The sequence below is a fragment of the Arachis hypogaea genome, chromosome 17 (genome assembly GCF_003086295.3).
Source record: "Arachis hypogaea cultivar Tifrunner chromosome 17, arahy.Tifrunner.gnm2.J5K5, whole genome shotgun sequence".
NCBI classification, from domain to species: domain Eukaryota; kingdom Viridiplantae; phylum Streptophyta; class Magnoliopsida; order Fabales; family Fabaceae; genus Arachis; species Arachis hypogaea.
In genome coordinates this window covers 12,171,708-12,189,699 of record NC_092052.1, presented here as the reverse complement: position 1 = coordinate 12,189,699, position 17,992 = coordinate 12,171,708, and the positions used below count along the sequence as shown (strand labels likewise).

The window sequence follows — 17,992 nt, the reverse complement described above, 5'->3', positions numbered from 1 at the left end:
AATTAATTATATAATACTTTTTTAAATAATTTAAAAGAAATATATTCAAATTGACACTAGAATTAACTAATAAAATATAAAAAGAATTATATTATTATAATAATAATAATAATTACTAAAAAAATATAAAACAGAATATTAAAATTATTAACAAATTTTAATATAAATAATCATTAAATATTTATGTATGATTAATTATATAATATAAAAAAAAAAACTTATATAAACTAATATCAAAATGCACTACGTCCATTCTTATCCCTGAACCGACAAAAGAGTCAATTAATGCAATAAAGATGGAGGACAAGTTAAGGCACTCAAAGAGTGAAGAAAAGGTGAAAGCATGGAGAATAAGCAAAAGAAGGGTGTGAGGTTAGTGCTTCTCCCTTTGCCCCTTCAAGGCCACATAAACCCTATGCTTCAGCTTGCAAACATTCTCTATTCAAAGGGTTTCTCCATAACCATTATCCACACAACCTTCAACTCCCCAAACCCTCTCAACTACCCTCACTTCACCTTCTTCTCAATCCAAGATGGCATCACTGATTCCTCTTCTTTGGATCTCTTGCACCTTGTTATTCTTCTCAACATTAGGTGTGTCACACCTTTTAGGGACATGTTGGCTAAGGTAATATCAGATGCAAGAGATAATAAGGAGCCTGTTGCATGCTTGATCTCAGATGCTCTATTTTATTTCACTCAAGCTGTTTCCAACACATTAGAGCTTCCAAGGATTGTGTTAAGAACCAGTGGAATATCTTCCTTTGTTCCTTTTCTGTTATTTCCACTTCTAATAGAGAGAGGCTACATACCCCTACAAGGTACCTTTTACCACCAATTATTCTTCTTCTTTTCTTATTTTTATTCTTCAATAGGCATATATAAGTTTATCATGTTATACATTTAAACAGATTTATATATAAAATACTTACGGGGATATGTGAAGAATATTTTTTTTTTGGAGTTTAAATTTACATGCAGTTAAAGTTAATAATTAAAAATTATTAAATAATAATTTAATTAAATATATTAAATTATTTACCTGTTTTTAACTATTAATTTTACAAGATAAATATATACGAGTTTTTATTACTTTGGAGGGTTACATGACGATGATTTATTTGAATCCTAAAACTCACTAAACTAATCCTAGCTTGTAATAAAAATTTGAAAGGGCGTGGTATGGTAAATGTCAATGCACTTTTAAAAAATTAACAAGAGTAGTAAGGGGTGGCAAAGTGGGCCGGCCCGCCCCAACTCGTCCTGTTCCGTTTAGGTCCACCTCATAAATGGGGCGAATTGTCCTACCCCATCAATTAAGATGGGTTTAAAATGTTAGTCCGCTTCGTTTTATGGCAGATTGGCAGGTCGATGAGCTAGTTCGTTTGACTTTTTTTTTTGAACAATAAAATTTATTAAAATTAACTAAAAAATAATAATTAAAAAATTAAATACAAATAAAAATTAGTCAAATTATAATATAATTTTTTTATTATCTTTTTTTTTAATTTTTAACTTCAATAAAATTGTTCAAAATAATATTTGTCAATAGAACTATATTTATTTTAAAAAATAAATCACATAATTTAAACAAATATACAAAATTATAAAATAAAATAAATAAAGTTAATAACTAAGAGAAGAACAAAAACAAAAACAAAAAAAATGTTTGAAATTCTATAATTATTAATTTTATAATACTAATCACTCTTTTATTTAATAAAAAAATAAAAAATAAAAATCTTCGGCCCGTCGGATCGGCCCATCCCTCCCCGCCAAAACCCGCCAATTTGGCGGTGCAGGTTTGGCGGATTTTTTAAATTAGGTTGACTCCAAATCTTAGCCCAAGCCGCTTTTTTTAGCGAATTTAGCATGTCGGCCCGACGGGTTCACCTCTCGTTTTACCACCCTTAAACGTAGTTATCTTTGTATAATAATCTGTTATTAGAGGTAATAAATAAATTAGCAGAATTTACACTTCTATTTTTAGTAATCTTATAAAAAGAGATTAATTTAATTAGTATGTTATATTTTTTAATATAAATTATTGATATAAAATATATCAAATAAAAAATTAAGATACGTTTCAACAAAGAATATAATATTTTTTATTTAATAAAAAGGTGTTTAAAAATAAATTAGTTTGATATACTTTTTTAATATATAATATTCATAAAATTATTATTTTTTGCTTATTTTTAGAACTTAAACTCAAAAATTCTTTGTTAGAATGTAAAATACTTGCTATTTTTATTAATTTTATATTTATTATTATTATTTAATAAATAAATAGATGAAAATAGACACGTTGTTATTTATAATGGGGTGGAGGCGGAACTTCGTTGATTAATCAACAAATTTAAGCATTAAAATTTGAATGAACTACAATGTATAACAGAGGACAAAGATTGAAATTTCAAAATACTACTGTTCTTGCCTCTCTAGAAAATGGCGACAAAGAGTCTCGTCAGGTCGTTTTATTGAAAAGTAAATTGTATATTATTAAAATTCAATTCGAGAAACTACTGCGTGCTTTGATGAATAGTTGGACCACGCGTAATTTCCTTTTAATTATTAGGGCCAATCCTTTTATTTTGATGCTGCTCATCATCATACAAAGGCAAAGATAGGGTGTTCATGGATCAGTATCTGCAGTTTCGCGATAAATATCCGTTTTCGATATGAAAATTGCGGATACGATCCGATCTGCATATTGATCGGATCGGATAGATCTGCACTCTTTACGGATCGGATCGCGGATATCTACTCTACATCTGCATATCTAATCTGTGGATCCGTAAATTCGCACAATAATAATTAAAAATAAATAAATATATATATGTTTGGTATTATATTTATTTGTTTGTATGTTTTAGTTAGTAATTATTATTCATATATTGTATTATTTTATTTTTGTTATTTAAAAAAAGTTTGATTAAAAATATTTTAAGAATAAATAAGTTTAAAACTGTGAAAGAAATATTTTTATTGAATTTTTTACATAAAAATATGATTAAAAAGAGAAGGTTCAATTATGTGGATATATCCGATATCCGATATCCGATGCGATCCACACATTTGCGGATCGGATCTGACACTAAAAAACGCGGATATCATATCTGATCCGATTCGATGAAAATTATGCGAATTTGATCGATTTTTTGGCCATATCCGATCCGATCCGCTCCGATCCGCGTATACCCCTAGACAAAGATGATGCACATTTTTTTGTGTTCTTCCCTATTACAATTGGTTGAATTAATAAATATAACAATATTATCATAAAACTATTTTTTTTAAATTTAAGTGAATAAAAAAAAATAACATAAATAATTATATCTCTCACAAATATAAAGACCAACAAATTTTATTAGCACTTGAATATTATCAAAATGGTTATCATGATTGTTAGAAAAGTAAGAAAATAATAGAAAAAAAAATTGTATCTATTCAAGTTGCATTGTGTAGAATGATAGAATATAAAAGAGTATTTATACTTTATAGGTGCTAAGAGAATTGAAATAATAAAAACGTAATATCTTATAATAAATATTTAGATATGTTAAATAATTTTAACAAAAATTAATTGATATTCTAACAATGTTAATATGACTTTTCTTAATTTATTTTTTAAAAAACTTTTTACGTTATTTAATTATAATGCATGTATATATCATATTATCATTAGAAAATATAACTTGAAGATTCATGTGTTTTATGTTGATAAGTCATAAGGCATTATATGTGTTAGTCTTTCATGAGGATGTGCTAACTTGAATTCCAATTTTTTTAAAGGTTCAGTGCAATTAGATATTCTTTAGATATTCTTTAAATATGATCTTTTATTTCGCTTTAAAAAAAAATAAATTTTTTTAATTTTTTAAATATTTAATACATAAAAATGAATATTTATATTAATTAAATAATAATAAAAACAGATTAAAGACTGAATTTTAAAGAACACTTAGATATTAGAGATTTACCAAATAATGTTAAGAAAATTAATCATGGAAACAAAAGTTAAATTAATGATTGTAAAACATGTGACACAAAAAAAAAATGATGGAATCTCTCTAAATTTCCCAGTCAAGAGAGGACAACTCCATATTTCACAAACAACATAGTTTACGACTTTTCTCACGTGGAGGTACACAACACTATAATATATAATAAAGTAATAAACAAAACACCGATCCATTAAAAACAAAAGTAGAGATCGAAGAAGAGTTGAGCGATGAGAATGGAGAAGCAAAGGAAGGGTGTGAGATTGGTGCTTCTCCCTTTGCCCTTTCAAGGCCACATAAACCCTATGCTTCAGCTTGCAAACATTCTCTATTCAAAGGGTTTCTCCATAACCATTATCCACACAACTTTCAACCCTCCAAACCCCCTCAACTACCCTCACTTCACCTTCTGCCCAATCCAAGATGGCATCACTGATTCCTCCTCTTTGGATCTCTTGCATCTTATTATTCTACTCAACATTAGGTGTGTCACACCATTTAGGGACATGTTGGCTAAGGTAATATCAGATGCAAGAGATAATAAGGAGATTGTTGCATGCTTGATCTCAGATGCTCTTTTTTATTTCACTCAAGCTGTTTCCAACACTTTTGAGCTTCCAAGGATTGTGTTAAGAACCAGTGGAATATCTTCTTTTGTTCCTTTTCTGTTATTTCCACTTCTAATAGAGAGAGGCTACATCCCTATACAAGGTACGTTTTACCATTTAATTATTACTATTTTGAATCTAAATCTTATTAATTTAGAGATGTAAAAACTCAGGTACAGTCGACTTCACATGAAGTTGATAGTTGAGAGCCGTTAAATGAAAATTTAGTCAAATCAGTCAAATCATCTACGGCTCCCAACTATCAATTTCATTGTACCTGAGTTTCCAACAAACTTTTAGACTTCAAATGTGTTTTTCAATTTTAACTTTATTATCTTAGAAACTTGAGATGACCTATAAATTTTTGTCATTGTTTTTATATTTAAGTTTCACGAACAAGTACTGTAAAGACCCCTTGTAAAGACTTAATACAAATTCATAAAAATTGAAATTTTATAAATCTTTTACTTTTATATATATTTACAAATATTTTTAAAATACATATCAGCAAGATTTTCACTCTAACTTTCCTGGTAAGGCCTAGATCTTGTGAATTGAACCACGTGAAGTTGTGGACCGCTTCCATAATGGCACGATGCAATTAGGGTAGTTGTGACTTGTGAACTTGTGATTGAAAAGTTTTGTCCTGCTCTGCTCTGTTTATTCCTTTATGACCAAAAATTATTGGCGAATGATAATTCAGGAGAAAATAAGAAGGGAAGTGCATTTTGAATTAGTTTAAAATTTAAATTATAAATTTTAAATCCAAATTATTGATACAAAATATAATAGATAAAGAATTAAAATCTAATTAACAAAGAGTGCAATATTTCTTACTTAATAAAAACGTTTAAAGATAAAATATAATTATCGTCTGAAGGAATTTATAATAACATCATTTGTCATCTTTCCCATTGTGTTAGGGATGATAATGAGGTGGTTATGAGTGAATTTTTGTATTATCTAATTTCGTTACACTTTATTTTATTTTATATGAATTTGTTTTTATTTTATATGAATTTGTTCTGTTATTATTTATGGATAATAAAATTTGTATTTTACATTCTACTTGTTTATACTTTGGTCTATTATTAGAGCCAAACCTTAATAACTAAGGCCCAAATCCACTACCACAGAATAAGAGTTCAAGTCTACATCACATAGCACGTTTGATCTTATAGAGACTAGTCAACAGAATAAACTCAATCCCACTTGTTAAAAATAAGATGAATTTCAACTCATTCTTACAATTCTTCTTTACCAATAATGATTACAACCACCTTCCTAACAAAAGGAAAGTAATTAATTATCATTATAAGTGGATAAGTTACAGAAAGATAATCTTTATATAAGTATTTCTCAAACTTAGTTATTTTTCGGTTCTAATCTACTAAAATTTGTCTAAAATTTTTGTTAACTTAAATAACAAAATTTTTTGCAGATATCATCATCCATCTTCACTCGTACTCGATTTGGTTGACATATAGAATGAGACATAAACATAAAATATATGTGTCTATGTATTGTGTTTGGCAAAAATAATAAATAAAATATACAAATATTTAAAAAAATTAAATTATCCTTCATTCAACCACAAGTTCTACCACCACTGCACACCCATTACCCCAAACATTGCATGTCATCACCATTGAATTTTTATTTCTTTTAGTATTTTTGATTCCTTTCGATATCATCTTAAATTATCATTCAAATATTAAATATATAATTTTTTTTTTTGAAAAAAAAAACTGAAAACCAAAGTCCAGAATTTACCAGAAGAGACAAATCGAGAGAAAGAGAGAGAAACAGAGCATATCTGAAAGGTGAAATTTGGATATGGAAAGTGTGGAGGAGAGATAGGACGAATTTGGAAGGGGAGTGCGGTGAGGCAGCCTCGACAGCGACAATAAGGCAGAACGGAGAGGAATGCGCGTCCATAAATTGGCAGAGTAATGCGGCGGCGAATGGTAAATCAGACGGCAACGTCAAAGAGAGAGAAAGAGACGACAGTTGAGTTTCCATTGGTGATGGTTGAAGAAGGCAGAAGGAGGAGGATTGTCACCAATGAGAAAGAAAGAGGTGGTTGTAAAATCTGAAAGAGGAAGAGGAAAAAGAAAGGTTCACGGAGATAGGAGGACACATTTTAGAAATTTAAAAATTGAATAAGGGTAAAAGAGTAAAAAATTAGTGTCCCACAAGTTGTGTCTCACCAAATTAGAGATACACAAATTTGGTGTCTCTATGTCCATCCGTGTCCTTCGAAAATCTGTGTCTCACCAAACCAAACAGCAGACGTGTCACCATGTCCATGTCTCATTGAGACATCAACCAAACGCTTGCTCAAGGACATTAACATCATCATCGAAAGGAGCCTAGACGTCAACATCTCTTTCTTTACTTCTTTTTTCCACTTAGGAAGCTTTCCTAGGTTGTTTTACTTCACGCTTGGGTAGCATCTGCTCCAAAGCAGGAGTGCTCCGTAATTTCTATAGTTGTTCGATGACAGGAGATTTCTATCATTTGTGAGTTGTCGAGAGTATTCCTAGCCACTTCACTACATGTGGCATCTACCAAGATCCACACTTGCTTTCGAACAGAGCAGAGCTGGCGAGGACAATAGCTGGCAAGGTAGTGGCTGACGCGGTGGAACAGAGCTGGCGCTGGCAGGAAGTGGCTGCGCGATGGTGGTTTCGATTTTCGAAGCTCCAACAGCGGTGGCTGGACGGAAGTTACGCCAGTGACTTCGAGCTCAAAATTGCGACAACAGCGGTGGTTGGACGGAAGTTAAGTCGGTGGTTTCGATGACGATGAGAGGAAGGAGAACTGGAGAAGCTCGAGGGAGTGCTAGGAATGGGAGCTGCGCGTTTGTGGACTGTGGAGTAAAGGGTTAGGTAATGGTTAGGTTTTCAGAATAAAAACGGCGCTGTTTCTGAAAAAACCCAAAAACCTGGCCGTTCACAATTCAGTTCGACTGACTGATTGTTGGCCGGTTCAACGGTCTAACGCCGATTTTTCAAACTTTTGATTTTACCATCTGTCTGAACTTTAGTGAAAATAAATAATAAATTAGTGATTGTAAAACACGTGACACCAAAAAAAAAAAGGATAGAATCGATGTTGATCACCATTCTCTTATTCTAGAATTCCCTCCCAGTCAAAAGAGGACTACTCCACTTTTCAGACAAACACCATAGTTTATGATTCTACTCACGTGGAAGTACTGCACCCTCGAGGCATGTGACCTACTTTTTCAGGGTACTTCGACAAAACCCCAACTCAATTTTAAAAACCGAACGGTAGTGAAAACTGAAAACTGAAAAGTAGTGATCGAAGAAGAGTTGAGTGATGAGAATGGAGAAGCAAAGGAAGGGTGTGAGATTGGTGCTTCTCCCTTTGCCCTTCCAAGGCCACATAAACCCTATGCTTCATCTTGCAAACATTCTCTATTCAAAGGGTTTCCCCATAACCATTATCCACACAACCTTCAACTCTCCAAACCCCCTCAACTACCCTCACTTCACCTTCTGCCCAATCCAAGATGGAATCACTACCCAAAGTGATGATTCCTCTTCTTTGAATCTCTTGCACCTTATTATTCTTCTCAACATCAGGTGTGTCACACCTTTGAGGGACATGTTGGCTAAGGTAATATCCGATGCAAGAGATAATGAGGAGCATGTTGCATGCTTGATCTCAGATGGTCTATTTTATTTCACTCAAGCTGTTTCCAACACTTTTGAGCTTCCAAGGATTGCCTTGAGAACTAGTGGAGCATCTTCATTTCTTCCTTTTGTCTTATTTCCACTTCTAATAGAGAGGGGCTACATCCCCGCACAAGGTACGTTTTTTACCACTTATTATTATTATTCAATAATAGACATATATAAGTTTATCATATTATATTTTTAAACAAATTTATTTTATGAATATAGCTTAGGGGGTTGTGATTTTTTCTTTTTTAAGCATGAAGATAATGAGATTTGAATCTAAATCTTATTACTTTGGATCTTTATATGCACTAAAATATATATTCTCCATCACACAACCTTGAGAACTAATAGTTTTTAGTAATTTTAATCGGTATTTAACTAACATACATATTAAATTGTCTTCAATAAATAAATTTTACTGATTTATGTGTGTAAACTATGCTAATTTATGTGTATAAATTTTAATAAATATAAATATAATATATTTTATATGTGTAAATTTTTATAAATATGGATATAAATTATTACTGATTAAATATTAGTCCAAAATCATAATATTTATTAGGTATGTAGTTGTTTTGTCGATTTTTAGCAAATCGATGGTGGTTCGATTCTAATGGTCTAGAAGTGAAACATATTCCTCTTTTGTAAGTACCAGTTTTTCTATAAGTGCATCAAAGGTTCTCGAATTAGACGAGCATTTAGAAAAATAAAAGGTTCAAAAGGTGTAAAATAAGATTTTCAAAAGATAAACTGGCCGAAATCGAAAATAAAAGAGGTTTGCAATGAATTTAAATAAAGCGATAAAAATGTCTTTGATTGAATCAAAGGACTTTTGACATGAAAATTAAAGATACTGGAACATAAATTGAGCAAAAAAATTAAACATTGAAAGGTAATAAATTCAACAAGAAAAGTAAAGTTTGCTGAGAAATTGTAAATTGAAAACATAAAGACTTGAAAGGAACCTACAGAAATCAAACTCGAATGTAGACTCAAGAATTCGCTGGAATATGAATGTGCTTGAGTGTATTTCTGAAGAAAAGTTCCAACTACGATTTTTTAATACTTTCTAATATTTATAACCCATTTTCATAACTGATCGTTAATGAAACGATGCCCCTTGTGTGCGAAATTTTGGGTAACCGTTCCCGCTCTTTTACCCAAGAGCGTTACTAATAAATCCTTAACTCAAAGAAGGCATTTGATCTTCATTCGAGTAATTGCTTGATTCTTCATTTGAGTAACTGCTCGATTTATCATTTTCATCGAATCTGTGCCAAACAATTTTCACTTAATGCTTGCGCACGTGTATCTCTTTTGGTCTCTGCTTCCATTTCGAACTTTATCAACGTTTCGAATCGGCTTAACTTTCGAAAATAATTATTTTGACTAACATAGTATTTCTCCATATTATTTTAGCGTTAAAATATGTTTTTCAATTTTAACTTTATTATTATCATAGAAATAAAATAATATTAAACTTGTGATGACCTATTAATTTTTTCTATATATTTAAGTTTTATGAACAAGTAGTGTGAGTATCGTTGGAAAAAAATATTAAATGCATAATTTTTTTTTTTTGTATTTGTACATATTTACAAATATTTTTAAAACACATGAACAAAACTATTAACATTTTCACTCTAACATTTTTCCTGGTAACTCCTAGAACTTATGAATTGAACCACGTGAAGTTGTGGACCGCTTCCATAATGGCACGATGCAATTATTAGGGTAGTTGTGAACTTGTGATTGAAAAGTTTTGCTTGTTCTGTTGATTCCTTTGAGACCAATAATTAGCGTCTGAATCAACTTAAGTGCTAAAATAAATAAATTTGGAATTAATTTAGCAGCAGGATGGACCGTTCTATACGTCACACTTTGTCATAATAGCATGACATGCCAGACATGTGTAAATGGGTTGTGTTAATTCCACCGAGTGAAAAATATATCGAACTAATCGAAATTCGGTTGAGTCTGTTTATGTTGGACTTAGCATTTTTTTAAAAAAATATTAGGACTAAATAATTTTTATTAATATTAGTTAATATTTTAGAGCATTTGAAAGTTAATACTTAATATTTAGAATATTAATAAAATATTGACTAAAAATAATAAATTTATTAATCATATAATTAATATTACTCACTTTAATTCAAATTAAACTGCTTTATTAATTCAATTAAAATCGATCCACCAGTTCAATTAAAATTGATATGGAACAATTTTGGATAATCAAATATTAACAAATATTATGTCAAAAATACTATATATACATAAAATTAATTATTATATATTTATGCATAAATATATTTATTATTTAATTTATTTTTAATATATATTATTACTTTATATTTTAACATATATTTTTTTATTAATTGCTGATTTATTAATTTATTTCGAAAACATTATTATTGATATTATGTTCTCCTATTTTATTTCATTTATTTACTTTTCTCATCTACAAATAGTCAAATACAACTAATTAGTTACAACCTTTTATTATTAATTGTTTCTTTTAACATGATTTGACCATTCTGTCTTAAATTTTGATAAATTTACTAGATTCTCAATTGGAAGAAACAGTGACAGAGATTCCACCACTGAAAGTAAAAGATTTGCCATTGATCGACACCAAAGAACCTGAAAAATACTACAAAGAATTATCCAACCTCGTTGAAGGTACCAAAGCATCTTGTGGAGTGATTTGGAACTCCTTCGAGGACTTAGAATCATCACCATTATCATATCTCCGCCAAGAATTTCAAATCCCATTTTTCCCAATAGGCCCTTTCCACAAATATTCATCCTCGTCCTCGTCTTCGTCCTCATCTTCGTCCTCGTTGTTAACTCAGGACCAAAGCTGCATTTCCTGGCTAGATAGACACAAACCAAATTCCGTCATTTACGTGAGTTTTGGCAGCCTCGCCGCGATAACTGCCGCAAAATTCATGGAGATAGCTTGGGGATTAGCCTCCAGCATGCACCCATTTCTATGGGTGATCCGAAAGGGAATGGTTATTGACGATGGCAAAGAGTGTCTAGATCCGCCATTTCCAGCCGGATTCATTGACAATCTTGAAGGAAGAGGGTACATTGTGAAATGGGCACCACAACAAGAAGTTCTTGCTCACAAGGCTGTTGGTGCGTTTTGGACACATTGCGGTTGGAACTCAACGTTGGAGAGCATTTGTGAAGGTGTTCCCATGATTTGCATGCCGTTTTTTACGGATCAGAAGGTGAATGCAAGGTATGTGAGTAGTGTTTGGAAGATTGGGGTGCAGTTTGAGGGAGAAGTGAAGAGAGAGGAGGTAGTGAAGATGATTAGGGGTTTGATTGAAGGGAATAATAAGGAAGGGTCGCAGATTAGAGAGAGGGTTTTGGATTTGAAGGAAAAGGCTAGAGTTTCTTGGAATCATGGTGGTTCTTCGTATACTTACTTGGACGCTTTGGTTAATTTCATTTTGTCATTTGAACCAAAACGGTAGGTTCTGTTAGGAAACATTAAGAAAAGATCATTAGTGATCCTCTTGTTAGATTTATTGACAATTCGATTCATCAAACGTTGGGAGGTATATTATTGTTGTTCATTTTATGATTTTAATTGTATTTTAAATGCTATATCTATTCTTAAACAACAAAAATGCTATTTACACACTAAAATTAAGCACAATATATTTATGTATAAATACATATATAGTTTAACTCATTTTAATGTATACTTTTGTATTTTAATATTGGGTAACTACCAAAAACGACTACAAAAAAAATATTGAATGCCATCGAATTTACTGGCAGATTTACCAAAAAAATCCGTCGGTAATATGTTTAGCAGCGAATTTTTTTGTCTGCCACTAATTATCGTCGAAAAATTTTCATTGGTAATTTTTACTGTCGAAGTTTTTCCTGGTAAATTCGGTGGTAATATATTATTAATTAATAATTAAATTAATAGTTACCGGCGGATTTATTTAACGGTAAATTTAAATTTTAAATCTTTTAAAAAAATTGTTAATCCTCATGTATTAAAATATGCTCATAAGCTAATAGCAAGGTAGTAAACTTATAGTTTTTACCTCGATTTGGAAAGCTAGTATAAAATCATAAGTCGTTGAATCGTAAGAAAGAACGTAAACGTGATTTGTAAAATATAAAAAATATAAAAAAAAATCTGATAACAAAAAATTAATTTCACAAATAATGAAATAAATTCCAAATAAACTAAATTATCCATGGCTAATATAAATTAGGGTAAAGTACTATTTTTGTCTCCCAACATTTAGGGTGAATCTTATTTTGGTTCCTAACGTTTAAATTGTCCTAATTTTATCCCAAAATGTTTAAAAGGGAACCAATCTGATCCCACCGTCAAATTTCTCAGTTACACTTAATGGAGGTGATGATGTAGAATATCTTGTTATTTGATAGTTAAGCCTATGATACACACACTAAATTACCAACACTTCAAATATGAAACACTTTTTCTTCCTCCTCTCATACGACATCAAGCCCTAACGATCATTCATCAAAAATCAATAAAAAAACATAGAAAAAATATGCCGCTTTTTGGTCGAGATTGTGAGGTTGAGGTGGAAACGAGGTCAACAATAGCTACATTGGAACCTTAGTACTCTTTATCACTTGCTTCGTCCACCGGACATGGTGTTGAAGTTTTTATTCTGTGTCTGTGTTCCTTTGATGTGTGTTGGTGTCTTGTTAGTGTCTCGTTATTTTCTAGGGTTCCCAAACTCTGTAGTAGATGCATGTTTTTTTTCTTTCTTGCCCTAATATTGTGTGAAATGGACTTTATTTGTGTATGTGGTTTATTGTTGATTTTGTTTTCAATTTTTGTTGATGTCTGTTGTTGCTGTATTTTGGTACATGTTACAGGTTAATTTTTATAATGAGTCATTTTAGTTTGAAAATATACTACAGTGAGAAATTTGAGTTTGATGGAGAACCCTTGCATTATGTGGGTGGAAAGACTACTATTGTTGACTATTGCGATGAAGATAAGTGGAGGAGTTTGATTGAGGCTATTGATATAGTAACTAACCAGGGTTACATAAAGCAAGACATAGTTGCAATGTGGTATAAGTCTCTTATGGAAGGTATAGTGGATGGGTTGAAAATGCTTAAAACTGACAATGATGCTTTGGACATGGCCATAATTGGGACGAGAGAGAATTTTATGGAGCTGTTTGTGGTGCACAAGGCTTGTACTTTAACTAAATCCTGTATCATTGAGGAAATTGAGGTGCAAGATTGGTGCGGTAATTTATAACCCACAAATTAATTAGCAAGTGCATTGGATCATACCAAGTAATACCTCAGGTGAGTGAGGGTCGATACCACGAGAATTGAAGGACTAAGCAACAATGATTGATTGATTGGCTTAGTTAGACAAATAGAAAAGAGTGTTTGAATATTCAAAGAGCATTAAACAATCATACAGAAATTAAAATAGTAAAGTAAATAAGTTGGGAATAAAATATGGAGAAGGCAATTAAGGTTTTAGAGTTATCTATTCTTCCGGATTAACTTTTCTTACTAACTATTTTAATCATGTAGAATTTAATTTATGGCAAACTATATGTGACTAGACCCTAATTCCTTAGACCTTTCTAGTCTCCTCTTATTTTCATCAACTGCCAATTCCTTGGTCAGTTAATTCCAATTAGAAGCTGCATGATCAAATTCCAGTTTGTATGCCACAAAAATCCTAATTACCCAAAGATAAGAGGATTATATGTCACGTATCCCGTTAAATCCAAATAATTAGAATTTAGGAGAAATTGTTTTCAAACTGTTGTTCAAGTAAAGGGCTTTTCCAAGTTATACATGAACTCAATTAGAAAGAGGGTCATACTTCCGTTCCACCCAAATTCATAAAATAAAGAACAAAAATAATTCTTAAATGTAAATAAAAACATGAATTAAAATAGAAAAACAATAAAATCAATCCATACAATAGACAGAGCTCCTAACCTTAACAGTGGAGGTTTAGTTGCTCATGGTTCATAGTGAGAATAAGGATTATAAATTGTAAATGGGAATAATGTTGTGTTGGAATCACGCTGTTGGAATTCCCTTTTATATCTAATCCTAATTAATTTAAATTATAATTTTTAAAACTAAATAATATCTTTTCCTATTTTTAAAAATAAAAATTAAAGTTTAAATCAGAATTAATTATAGCAATCAACACGTCTTCAATTGATGGGTGGGGACTACTTGCTTCGCAGGATCCACGCCTAACTTGGTGATGGGCTGCGTGGTTGGAGAAGAAGTATGAACTATTATATATCGTTGAAAAGCTCTGAAAGTTAGCTTTCCAACGCCACTAGAATCACGTTCATTGGACCTCTGTAGCTCGAGTTATTCAGGTTTGAGTGCAGAGAGGTCAGGGTTGACAGCATCATTTGCCTTCTTCTCTTTTTCTGCGGAAACTCCATCAAATCCAGCCAAATGCTACCTAAAATAAACAGAATTGTACATGACTCAAAGTAACATCCATAGTGGATAAAAGATAATTAATTCTTGATTAAACTCAACAAATTCAATGCAAATTCAGTAGGAAAAGATAGAGAAGATGCTCACGCATCATAACACTAAACTTGAATTGTTGCTTGTCCTCAAGCAACCAAACTAATATTACCTTAGGATGTGAATTTGCATGAGAATAAGAGTTCGATTAAACTCATGTCTCTTTTTATAGTGGGGTTTATAACTGCAATCTTGAATATTTTTGGTATCTCACTCTCCTTTGAATAAAAAAGGATGTCAGTGTCATTTGGAATTAGAATCCGAATAATATTATGAATTCTCTGATCTTTTGTAACTCAATTTAACCCTTGAATACAACAATTTTTCTTTTCTTTGGTGCTTTGCACCTTGAGCCTAGCCGTGACTTTAAATGTTTTGTCTCAAGCTTCACTTGACACAGAAACACCACAAGCACTTAACTGGGGAACTCTCTTTAAGTTCTGATTTTTCTTTCAGTTACTCCCAGACAGTGGTGCTCAAAGCCTTTGGCATACTCTACTAATTGCAATTGATCTCGACTCTAAATATTTTGTCTCAAGGATTACTTGACACAAGAACACCACAAGCATGTAACTAGGAAAACAACTCTTTGAGCTTTTAATCATGTCTGACCTCCCTAGTCATTGATGCTCAGAGCCTTGGACCTTGCTTTTATATCTCTTCTTTTTTTTTCAATGCTGTTTCTTTTGCTTCAAGGATTAAACTTTTGTTTATTTCAGAGAAGTCATAATAATTCTCTAAATTCTTGTTCCTTGTACATCAACATTCTTCGATTCAAATTTAAATATGCACTGTTCATATCATGCATTCAGAGTCATAGAAAATACCACCACATTTGAATAAATGAGACTATTCTAAAAGTTAAACTCAATTTCTCATGCAATATATCACTTCTTTTTCTTTTTCTTCTTAGATTCAAGTTCAGTGAGCGGTACATGAGACAAATAACAGAATGAAACTAATTCTAAGAACTGAAAGTACTAAAGATCATGCAGGAACTAAGACAAAATAACAGAAAACAGGAACATAACATAATAAGAACAGGAGAAAATATAGAATGAAAGGAACTCAACCACCTCAGTTATCCTAGTGGCCGTCTCATTCTTCAGGTTGTGCTCCTCCGTGAAGATGATTCGTCTCTCTTTGGTGCCATTAAAATAAACAGAAAAACCACAAGTAAAGCGATAACACCAAACTTAAAAATTTGCTTGTTTTCAAGCAAAGAAAATCTGAAAATAGGAAGGGACATAAAAAGTGTACGGAAGAGTAAAAACAAAAATTATTAAAAAAAGAAAAATAATAAAAGGACAAAAAAATTGAGAATTAGTTTTAATTTATTTTTTTTTTGTGTGTGAATATATTTATTTATTTATTTTTATTATATATATTTTTTATATTATTTAGATATATATATATATAAGAGGGGGGGGGGGGGAGGGGGGTTATATATATATAAGAGAATGGAGGGAGAGGGGGGGGTGCCGGGGTGGGAGGGGGAGGGAAGGGTACGAAATAAAGGGAGGGGAAAGATACGAATGAGGGGGTAGTTGGGGGGCTTTGGGTAAAGGGTTCTGAAAGAGAATAAATGGGGGATGAAATAAAGCAAAGTGGAATCATGAGATATGGGTTAGGACTTAGGAATTGATGAGTTAGTTTGGAAAAAGTTAAAGAACACAAGTTGGCGCCGAACTTAGTGTAGGGGAAGTTGGGCGTGGCCTCTCCTGAATTGCATAAGCCTTCCTGCGCCTAGCTTGGTACAATCCAAGTTAGGCGTGAACTATACTAGATTTTTTTTTTCAATTGGAAATATTCGATTCCTGTTCTAAATAGCTGCATGATCAAAACACACGTAAAATAAGGAAAAACAGTCAAAATTTAATAAAAATTAAATATATAAGAAAATCACTACTACGAAAAATAACTAAGGATATGAAATTATTGGGTTGTCTCCCAACAAACGCTTTTTTGCCGGCACTAGCTTGACAGTCAGTTCCTCTAGGGAGGAGGATCATAGGGGCTTAGCTCTTCACCCCTTACTTTGAACTTCTTTCCTGTGTCTCTATTAAGTAGCTCAATATGCTCTAGAGAGAGGATTCTGTTTACTGTATAAGTTCGCACCGGATTGCTAGTCAACACCACCTTTATTCCTGGGAAGAAACCTTCAGTGGGGATCTTTTTGTTTCTCCATTCCCTGGGTATTTTCTTCTTTTTGGGAACCTTCTCCTTGGTGGATGATGCATTCCCAACACCAAACTTAGGTTTGATGTCAGGAGGAATTTTATTGATTGTCACCAAAGGAGGATTGAGTTGCAGATTCTGCTGTCCGTCATCAGGGGGTTGTTGAAGGTTTGGATCAATAAGCTCAGTCTACATGCACCTCTCTTCTTCACCTGTTGAATGTATATCTTTGAAGACATGAAAGACCAGTTGCTCATTATGCACTCTAAGCACTAATTCACCCACTTCTACATCAATCAGAGCTCTTCCAGTGGCTAGGAATGGTTTTTCTAGAATTATAGAGGCGTTCTCATCCTCCCCTGGGTCAAGAATCACAAAAGTTGTTGGGAGGAAGAACTTACCCACTTTGACTAAGATATTCTCCACTAATCCTTATGCAGGTTTCATACATTTGTCTGCCATCTGTAATGCTATCTTTGTGGGTTGTGCTTCTTGGATTTGCAGCTTCTTCATCACAGATAAGGGCATTAAATTGATGCTTGCTCCCAGATCACATAACGCTTTCTCAAAGGTTGTGCTCCCAATGGTGCATGGAATTTGAAAGCTCCCTGGATCTGACATCTTCTTTGGTAAGTTATTCTGAATGATGGCACTGCATTCTTTAGTCAAGACCACTGTCTCATCTCTCTTTAAAGGCTTCTTCTTTGACAACAACTCCTCCATGAACTTGACATAAATAGGCATTTGCTCAAAAACCTCAGCAAAAGGAATATTGATTTGCAACTTTCTGAAAACTTCCAAGAACTTTAGCAATGTAGGATAAGTGTCAAGAGAGTCTGGGAATGGGTTATCTGCACGCTTTGGAGGGACATGCTCTACTTCTTCCTTATTCTCCTCTGGAGCTTCTTTTTCAACTGGCTCTTTATTAGCTTGTGCTTCCATA

General features: G+C 32.2%; 1 protein-coding gene across 3 annotated transcripts; it reads left to right on the top strand.

The window, feature by feature from the left end:
• Positions 1-251: 251 nt before the first annotated feature.
• On the top strand, positions 252-11,969 carry LOC112765278 (UDP-glycosyltransferase 76B1). 3 transcript variants are annotated; one of them, XM_025811193.3, is made up of 2 exons: positions 252-821; positions 10,891-11,946. In XM_025811193.3, the coding sequence occupies exons 1-2, from the start codon at positions 344-346 to the stop codon at positions 11,811-11,813; spliced, it is 1,401 nt and encodes a 466-aa protein (XP_025666978.1). In that variant the 5' UTR covers positions 252-343; the 3' UTR covers positions 11,814-11,946. The 3 variants fall into 3 exon arrangements, with proteins under 3 accessions (XP_025666978.1, XP_025666977.1, XP_025666976.1); XM_025811192.3 differs by lacking the exon at positions 252-821 and adding an exon at positions 3,164-4,715; XM_025811191.3 differs by lacking the exon at positions 252-821 and adding an exon at positions 6,374-8,450 and having other exon boundaries at positions 10,891-11,969.
• Positions 11,970-17,992: the final 6,023 nt, after the last annotated feature.

Excerpts from the sequence above, each read along its gene's own strand:
- LOC112765278 (XM_025811191.3), top strand. The coding sequence starts at position 7,958 with ATGAGAATGGAGAAGCAAAGGAAGGGTGTGAGATTGGTGCTTCTCCCT. Across the intron at positions 8,451-10,890 it reads GGGCTACATCCCCGCACAAG|ATTCTCAATTGGAAGAAACA; the intron begins GTACGTTTTTTA and ends TAAATTTACTAG.